Source organism: Alosa sapidissima, chromosome 13 (assembly GCF_018492685.1).
Source record: "Alosa sapidissima isolate fAloSap1 chromosome 13, fAloSap1.pri, whole genome shotgun sequence".
Lineage (NCBI taxonomy): Eukaryota > Metazoa > Chordata > Actinopteri > Clupeiformes > Clupeidae > Alosa > Alosa sapidissima.
The window spans coordinates 770,480-780,903 of NC_055969.1; the positions used below are offsets into that span (position 1 = coordinate 770,480).

At 39.1% G+C, this 10,424-nt stretch overlaps 1 protein-coding gene across 1 annotated transcript; it reads left to right on the plus strand.

Moving 5' to 3' along the window:
- Positions 1-15: 15 nt before the first annotated feature.
- On the plus strand, positions 16-10,387 carry LOC121679641 (proteinase-activated receptor 2-like). Its single transcript, XM_042058550.1, has 2 exons — positions 16-193; positions 8,676-10,387. Exons 1-2 carry the CDS (start codon positions 124-126, stop codon positions 9,764-9,766), a joined length of 1,161 nt encoding a protein of 386 aa, XP_041914484.1. The 5' UTR covers positions 16-123; the 3' UTR covers positions 9,767-10,387.
- Positions 10,388-10,424: the final 37 nt, after the last annotated feature.

Here is a 10,424-nt window from a genome sequence, read left to right on the forward strand (position 1 = left end):
GATCCCTGACATGTGACTGGATAATACAGGGTGTGTCACAGTTTCTGTGAAGACTGCCATTTTTGTAGATAGGTGATCACCTGAAGGCGGAAGAGCTTTGCTCTAGCCTACCTTTAACGCACGATGGCTGCCTTAAACCTCGCTAACCTCTTGATATTTTTCTGGTTCTCTTTTAACACAGCTTCACAAACAGGTAGGCAAATTATATGATGTTCTTCATTCGTATCACTGTTTTTGACATGGTGGACTAGTTTATCTTTTAACTAAGGAGCTTGACCTTTCCGCGTAGCCTACCAGTGTGGGTTTGTAGGCATGATCATAAGGGTTATTTCATGAACGTTAACATTAGGCTGCAAAATGAAAATTGGCTAAATGAAGCGTTGGACGTGACTACCATGAACTACGTAGGCCTATATGATATTAACAGATAACTTGTTTAGCTTTAACCATGCAAATAACAAGTTTCGGTGCGGGCTATGCAGGCCGAAAACCGAAAAACCTGATTATCCGGTCTTGCGCCATAGGCTATATATCCTTGGCAGAAAATGACTTCTGCATTGCAACAGTAACCTACAGTAGGCCTAAAGCTTAACATGTTTTGTGTATCTGTCTCAGATTAATGATGGGTGATATCCCTTTATTGTGAACTCCTAGGCAACTTCCGTCCGGTGTCCATTCTATACATGCTAACCTCACTATATATACCCCCCATTAAATTATCATGATTATCATTATCACAATTATTATTATGCTATATTGTTATACATGCACTTTCACTTCAAAGCAGTCAATGTTTAAAGTGCTAACATTGTTCACAAAATGTTTGTGAAAACATGCACATCAGAGGACTGCTTTACTAATGTAAGATATAATAACTACAATAGTTAAGTTAATTGCTTTTTCATGGTTGCATGATGCTTGCATGAGAAATACTTCTCAAAACAACATCAACTATATGGGTGCTATTGTTTTGGAATGTTTCCCTCATGTAAGCAATGCATCATACACTGGTAGGCAAATGGAGAAAAAATGTACATGCTTTTTAAAGAAATTTAATTTGAATGCCTGAATGTAAGGATTCAGAAAACATAATACCAGCTTTTGTGTATGGTAAACGGCGGAGCAGATAAGCGTAAATCTCTGGAGATCTTTAATAGGAAGACTAATAAGGCTACAATATATTTTGGCCACGTTATATTCAAATTTGAATATACTCAGAGGCCTACTCAATGCTAGACAGTGTATTATACAGTCTCTGCTCTGTTTATATGGAAATTGCAAGAATCCACGTAGTTCTATTAAATGCCGTTAAATAATTAAACAGCCTTCCGACAGGTTGAAGCGGAGCTTTGCTACCAACGTTATCGGGTGGTTTCGGTTTCGCGCGCACGCATGCATTGAATGAACGCTCATACCACTACTTAATTGTACGGCTCTATGTCTAATGACATCGAATTAGCAAGTATTTCCTCCTGAATGCAGAAACGTTTGTTTTCTTTTTCTGTCGGTCCGCGGTTCCTTGATCAATTGCGCAGCAAATTATTACACGAAGCACCGGGCCTAATTTCACTCCACGGCTCCGCAGACCAGCAGTCTCCACGTTGCGGACCGGTACCGGTCCGCGGCCCATAGTTTAAGAAACGCTGGGCTAGGCTACAGAAAATATAGTTTAGGGTCATTCCACGTCAATTCAACCAGGGCCCACGCACTTAGGTCTCAAAAAATTATGAAAAAATTACCAGGTGTACCTATGTTACCCAGGAGACACACTGTAAAATTACTCTTATGTAAGATCAATACTTTCCAAGATACAGCCAGTTTTACAGGGGGAGGGGGGTGTCGATTTTGTTTGGCTCTTTTTTTTGTCAAAGTTCACAAGCCCACAGCACAAGAACTAAACCATGTAGGAGGCTCAAATTTTGCATACTGGTACATAAATAGGAATAGTATGTAGCAAAATCGTCACGTTTGGTCTGGATAATCCTGCATGGTCATAGTTGTCCCTCAAAGTTGATACAAATTTTATTGGAGTTTTTGGCTGGGCTCTGTTTAAGCCTTCAGAAGACATATTTGTACTAAACATAGGCTCTTGATTTATTTTCCTTACTGAGATAGAAACACTCTCACAAAAAACAATGAACAGAAAATAAATTCCTTCAGGGTCTGAACAGCAGACCTTAGAAGTCTAAAAAATCATTTTCAGAGCACCTAAACACCTTGTGGGAATATACAAAGATTTTTAAAATATTTTTTTTCTTTATTCTCAATGATCTTTTCTTTTTAAAAACACCAATTTGACTTGTCTTATGCAAATCTTTCTTTTTCACTTTCCACCCTGAACATGGGCAAAATGCACCATTGACATCAATATGTTTTGTTTGTGAATGTCTGACAACTGCTGCAGCGCATGCACGCGCAAGGAAACCAGTAGGTGGAGAAACCAGAAGGCACACAACACCGGATTAACTGGGCACAAATGTCAGATGGCCCCCCCTGCCCCCCAGTCAACGTGAATCGGGTGGTCAGTTAATCTAAGGCACGAGCGCATCTGTGAGGCCAAGCCTCACCAAGTAGCTTGTTTGTTTCTTATTACATTACATTTAAATAAACTGCTTATAGGCTATGGCGAAATAGTCAACATTTTGAATATTAGTGTCGGATGAATTAGGAAATGTTCTCAAAGTAGCCTTATGGCTGAAAGCTGCTTGGGATCCCCCCCTGTCAAGCAATATAACCATACAAACGCGCGCACTCATTGTTTCAAAAGGAGTAATTTCGGCTTTGTCAGAACTGAAGAGCTGTGGACGACACGGCACGGCATGCCCAATTGAAAATAAATTAATGCAACGCAACACAACACAGACCCCGCTTCTCTCGCGTCAGTCACTGATATGAACGAAACACAGAACCCGCTTCTCTCACGGCAGTCACTGACAGTAGCCTAGAATAAATGCATGGGGAAAAAAACTTCTCCATAACAAAGACATCGTAAAACACTGAAAGTTAATATTTTGTCACTATAACATACATCTGTCCTTTGTTAAATGTGTTATGTTCCAAGTAGCCTAGTGCGTAATTCTGTTTAATAAAGTTTAACAAATACATTTGCTTATTTCACAGAAAAATATAAATAGCCAGTTAGGGTCTACAGTGCAGAGTTGGTAAGTTATGGTAGGCCAACTTGGAGTGAACATACAAACAGGGGAAATTCTTTCTCTAGTAGCGGAGTAGCCTCAGGTGCGCACATAGATATAAGGCCGAACATGTAAGCGCCAATGAATTGTGCTCTCACGACAATCACGCCGTTAAACTTAAATAGGTTAACATCACTCTAAGTTCGCCTTCAAGCAAGGAAAATTATCATTTGAAGACCTCTGTTTCGTTGGAAGGGCAAGGGGTAGCAACAGGGCAATACAGACAGGCCCGATGGCAGGGCTGTTATGAGAGTATTAAAATATGGGATATTCTACGGGAAAACATTAAAACGGAAAGACAGCGGGAGAAATTTAAAATATATGATAAACACGGAAAAAGTTGGCAACGTTATCACAGTGTGTGGCTGTGGCGCAAAGCAGCGCGGGCGGAAGACAGCGACAATTGGCAGGGGAGGGTCTTGTCTTTTTTAACAATTCTGTCGGAGGTAGTGTTGTCACAATACCAAAATTATGACTTCGATACGATACCTGCCATAAATATCACGATGCTCGATACTGAAACAATACTACGGTGAAATCCTAAGATATCTGGAAAAGAAAGGACTCATACCTCCTCCAAGTGTATTGTGTCATTTGTGTTGAATTCAGTGCACTTTTGTAGTGTGCAGGTCAATTCTGGGTTCTAAAATTCTAAACTTCCTACATAATAATTATTTTTTTATAGTCAGTAAAATAGTAGGCCTACTTTGTGTGATTAAGTCCTTTATTGTTCGTTATAGTTCATTTACATTGTGTTTTGGCAATAAAGTAGCTTTAAATAGCCAAAATAGGCTAGATCAAGGTCAGTGTTGAAATTACTGCATGCAAATCACTGAATGCTATGCAGAGGGGCCTAATCTTTAGGCCATCTGATGTACAGTATAGGCTACCCTAGGCCTTCCTGTGTTCATTGGATTTCTTTGACAGTTGCAAAGGGAAAATGTGAGGATAGTCTTCTTTGCGCCCAGTGTACAAGTACGACGTTCCAACCACTCAGGTCTTCGTCAGGTAGGCCTACACCATTACCTGTTGCAATATATCTGTGTGCATTCCTACATTACGTCTATTTCTCTGATAACATGATTTGCTACCACGTAACAATAAGCCGCTATTGTTATCAGGACTCAACACGCTTTGGTGGTAATATGCTGTGGGCTTTAATTAGCGCATTTCGGGTAGAACATGAAATAGATTGTTTACAAGTTATGGTAATGATATTCTGACGTGAACATTGCGCTTTCATCACGTTAGCACCCTATGATTAGGCTACAGCTCGTTATGTCTCGTCAAAATGATTACCTCGTTATGTCTCGTCAAAATTCATTGATGAAGGAAGGTTCGCTTTATCCCAGAAAACCATACTCGTTTCACTTAGGCTAGACTGAAGCAGAAGAGAAGAACTTGGCACTAACCATATAGTCGTGTTTTCTATAGCATATTCGTTAACCTGTCGTTCTTTGAACTCTTTAAAAATGCTGGGATATGTCTGCGAGGTATTTAGCCATGCGTAGCCTAGGCTACTGCTTATATATGACTTTGAAACATATTTTACAAATGGGCCTCTGTGTACCTGATGGCTTGCCTTCACTATTCCCCCTGATGGCTTGCCTTCACTATTCCCGATGTATCCCATATAGTTCCAGATTTCACTTCACCTTTTGTTTTATCCACAAAGCAGAGTACTGTCGGCAAAGAACTATGTTGACGTTAGCTGCGCACTCTCTCACTCAGAGATGACTGCTTGACACGCCCACTTGCCTAGATACGTGCAAGGAGAAATTAGAGCAGCAGTTCACACAGACGCAGAACGTTATTATTTTACTAAAGTATCGATTCTAAAAACTTCGGAAATCGTATCCTTTTTTTGCGTGAAGGCATCGTGATACCTTTTTAGTATCGATACACCGTGCAACACTAGTCGGAGGGTCATTGAACAATTTCTAGCAGTCAAGTGAGGTCATGCAACTTTTGACTGAAGCACTCAAAATTCCTCCGGTGGCCCCTTCAATAAATAACAGTCCCTAGATTGCTGCTGGGCTATAGCCTATGTCTTGGTTCATGTCTGTAACAACTCATTGCCGTCAAACGCGTAGCCTATCCCACGGTTGCATCCATTACAAACAAACATGCAATGTGAACGTCTGGGATTGGGAAGAGCACTAAATGCTCTACTGAATAAGCACGAAGTCAAACCTTTAAATGAAAAACACTCTTTAATAGGGGTGTGAATCTCTCATGTAAAAGACGATACGATTCGCATCTAGATACATGGGCACGATTCGATACAAGAAAAGATAAATGTTTATAAAAAACGATTCAGTAGGCTACGATTGGATGCAATTCGATGCAGTTCAAGAATGGAAAGCATTCTGAAAGATTTTTTATCATTTGCTCATGGTGCACATTAATTTTATATTATCAATTATCATGGTCATGTCAATTAGTAAAAAAAAATGTGTGAATATGATTATCTAAACTGAGGTTTGTTTCATACTGTATTGAAATGAAAAAAGAATAGGCTAGTCTACATTTCAGTCAAACACAGCAGCCAAATACAACATAAAAATACATTTTTATAGACTTTATAGATCTTTCACAGATTTTAGAGTTATATCTGATTGTTTTCATGGAGCTGTAGCCATGTTGAGGTAAGACAATACCAAAATAAAAGTGCTTAAGAAACTCTTGGCCTTTTCTCATATAGCCTAGCCTAGCCTACCCTACAAGAATAAAATAGGCCTACAAATCAATGAACTCTCTGGGCTTATTTTGTTCCAACAATAGACCTAATGCAGAAACCTATAATGCCACAAGTCTGAGTGAATATGAACAAAATCATTGGTTGATAATTTGTGCATCGTTTTAGCAGCAAGGGCCAAATTATTATTTAACATTAAGGAAATCCCTTCATCAAAGGTAAGGCTACGCTACAGACTATCGTTGCTGTTTAGGAATGCTATAAGTGTTTGTTTAATTTCGCGCTGGATTTCGAAAAACAAAAGACGACCGAGTGCAAGTTGTCACATGCTTAAGTTGCAGTAGATGTATGGGTAATGAGGTCATTTGACAACTTTGGGCAATGAATGTAACCAAAAACGAACTGCATTACCCACAATTCCGTACCACGTATCGTTTCAAAACCGGAAGTGGGATGAACGCGCTGCTTGGAACGTAAATGAAAGTCTGAGCAAGCAGAAAACGTTGTTAACCAATTCATAACAAGTAAATCGATATAACGACCGATTCATTTCAGTTTTTTTCCGATACGGGGCTTCACGTATCGATGTAGCCGTATCTTACACGTTAAAAACGGATACCGATACGTATCGGTTAATCTTTACACCCCTACTCTTTAATAATAAAAAAAATAAACCGCTAATGAAGTAAACTTGTGACCATCAAAAATCGTTTATCACCTGTAACTCTGTGATAACAGGACGTAACAGGAAGGCATTTGGCTGAGCAACGGAGGTTAATATGCTCTATATTTTGTCCAAATGATGTTTGTCTATCATCGTTGCACTCTGAGAAAACCAGAATGTTTAATTTGTCCTGCGTTTCTTGTACGGCTGCAAACAGGATTCACTCGCAGTTAACCAAATATTTCTTTATTAGGGCAGGGCAGGCATATTTCTGGCTATTAAATTATTTCTAAACCAGTCTGCTAAAGTCTGTAGTGAAGTCTGTGTAGGGTTTTCCAGGCTCCATTTCTTTTTACAAGACACCCTGCTCACAAGAGACATCTACCGGTTGTTTGGGTTGTTGCAGCGTCGTTGCGGCGTCACTGGAAAAATACAAATTAAAGTCGCGTGATCCCGCGCACGGACCGCGAGTGAAGCTGGCCAAGTCGAAGCACTGCCCACTGTATGCCCACATCCACGGCTGAACTGCCCTTGAGCAAGGCACCTAAGCTTAATCCCTCACTGCTCCCCGAGCGCCGCTGTTGTTGCAGGCAGCTTACTGCGCCGGGATTAGTGTGTGCTTCACCTCACTGTGTGTTCACTGTGTGTTGAGTGTGTTTCACTAATTCACGGATTGGGATAAATGCAGAGACCAAATTTCCCTCACGGGATCAAGAGTATAATACTTACTTACTTACAATTTAAGCACAGCTCAGCTTTAAGAAACTCATGCTTAGCATTTTGTGATCATTAAGGCTACTTTCACAAACTCTTAATCAGCTGTCTAGGCAATATTTGTAACATTTATTTTGTATTTGGCCCGTTATGAAATCATGTAGAACAATTTAAACACATTGTAAAACTTAAAGCCCAAATTTGGAGACATCCATGCATGTCGAAATTGGCTGAAAATTCAAAACTGGATTACTCTGGAACAGCTAACTGTACAGGGGACTGCTTTACACCTTTGTGTTCGGTAAGGTCTGCTGTTTATTCTGATATATGGTTTGTCATGTGTTGAACGAAGGGTTCTAAACATCGCTAACAACCATCTGAGAAAAAGTCTTTTTTTGAGACCTAAGTGCGTGGGCCTTGGTTGAATTGACGTGGAATGACCCAATAACAAGTTCTATCGTGAGACTGTGTGTCGTTTGGAGCAGCATATCGGTAGGCTATATTAAAAACAGAAGACTGAGAGGGAGATTGGAGAGATAGACAAATGTGTTGTTGCTTAAGCCAAAAAATGATGATGGTGGGTTAAATACTGTTTGCGATATAACACTGTATTGAACATAGAGCAAACAGATATCTCGAGTATATTCGGTATATCGTCCAGCCCTAATTTCCATCATAGTTTAATCTGACAAAATAAACTTACTACGGATGTTGGGACTGTTTACAGAACTCTCTGACTGATAGACTAGGCTAGTTTGTTGCAGTCCCAGTAGTGCACAATGATTAAACATTACAGTGCAAATTTCAAAAGATTGTGCCTCTGTGTGCAAGCTGTATTTAGAGTTTTGAAATTTGAAAATGTGGTGATCAATTGGAGTATTAATAATAATAATAATAATGTTTATTTGTATAGCACATTTCATACACAGAATGCAGCTCAAAGTGCTTTACATTTGGAGCATGTAAAACAATAATAGAGAAGAGTCAGTCATTATCAGTCATTCCTCTTAGTTGCTGTGGCTGTTTATGATCCAATCAGTAACATTTGTAACACAATAATAGAGAAGAATCAGTGTTAATTGTTAAAAAAAACTGGTAAAGCTACTAACTAAGCCCATGGTACACCTGTTCTCTGCCAGTAAAATAACAGGGGTGAGCTGGCTGCTTTTCACATTGACTTTAACAAAGTTTGGGATATTCTGAAGTGATGCTACACATACTTTCAAGTTGTGGTATTTGTAAGGTGGTGTATTTTTATAGGTGGTACTTTTTTCCATATTTTAATTATTACAGTACATTTAGTCAAAGTAATGTGACATTAATACAGTACGTTGAGTCAAAGTAATTTGTTTCTTAATCCAAATTCAGTGACATTAAATCTTTATTTCATACATCTGTATTTCAGTTGCAAAAAGTGGAAGAGGATTTGTTGGAACTGAGGTGGAAAACACAGACGATGTCATCATAGATCAAGCAACAGCACAAATTCTTAAAAGCAGTCTTACCACAGTCTTCCTCCCAATTATCTACATAGTTGTCTTCAGTGTGGGTTTGCCAGCCAACATCATGGCTCTCTGGGTCTTCCTCTTCAGAACAAAGAAGAAACACCCATCTTCCATCTACATGGCCAACCTGGCTCTGTCCGATCTGCTTTTTGTCATCTGGATTCCACTGAAGATTGCTTACCACTTCAATGGCAACAACTGGATTTATGGAGAGGGGTTGTGTAAAGTGTTGATTGGTTTCTTCTATGGTAACATGTATTGCTCAATTCTCTTTATTGCCTGTCTGAGTGTTCAGAGGTACTGGGTAGTAGCCCACCCATTTTCACAATTGAAGAAGAATAACCGTGTGGCAATACTTATTTCCCTCTTCATCTGGTTCTTCATCTGGATCAGCACCACCCCACTCTACCTTTACCAACAAACAGTCAAGCTTAAAGGCCCTGATATTACCACATGCCATGATGTCAGTAGAATTAACACAATGAAGGTATTTGAGTCTATCCAGTACTCATACTATTACTTCATGACAATGGCTGTTGTTGCTTTCCTGCTACCCTCTATGGTGATTATAGTAGCTTATTTCATGCTTCTGCGTGCAGTTGGTAACTCAATGACGGAAGGCAATGCTGGAAAGAATCGTAGAAAGGCTGTAGTGCTGATAATTACAGTGTTGGCTGTGTTCCTTGTGTCTTTCATTCCGAGCAATGTCATGCTGGTGGTGCACTACTCCCTTTTAAGCAAAGGGATAGAAAACAATGCCTATGGTTTCTATATCACAACACTATGCATGGCCAGCTTTAACAGCTGCTTAGACCCATTCATCTACTACTATGTATCGGAGGACTTCAGAGAACATGTGAAGAACATGCTTCTCTGTCGCAGCAACAGGACTGTAGAGAGAATGAGGGTTTCCTTCAGCTCTATGAAGTATTCAACAAAGACTAAAACATATATGTCTGATACTTCCAACACACAAACCAGTTCTTGCTAATTCAAGCCAATCCATTTACAATCACATGTGAAACATAGATGGAAGATTTAAAAGTGGAGGCATATTTTATAGATAAGTCATTGTTGGACTGTCACCACCTGCCAAACTATATTGTCTTGAACAAAAACAAACAAATGTCTTCCTTTGTGGTTTTAAGAGGCTGTCCTGTAGTCTTCCACGTTCACAAATGTTAATCTTAAAATCTGATATTTTACTATTTCACTGCTGTATTTCATTCATTACCACCTCTTTTTTGAGTTTAGTCTGGCATATTATGTGTTTTACTGTAGAACTTATCAGTTATTTTACTCTAAATATTTATTATTCAGATGTTTTCCTATCCATGTTTCTTTCTGTTTATACCCCATAGTGGGGCAATATGTTTTTTCATGTCTGGCCTAACCTAAGGCTATCATATGTTAATATTATTGTATTACATGTGGTAGTACAGTTCACTTCCTCATAAGATAACCAAAAAATGAGGCCTACATAATATCTTAATGCATCCCATACATTGTATGATACTGGGTTAGGTCATATGTTTTATTTACGGTGTTTTGTTCCAAGTTGCCATGTTTGCACAAAACTGTATAACACTTAAATAAACATTTTCTAAACTAATTTATAAAAAAAGTCAATTTGAAGAAATCTGACTGGG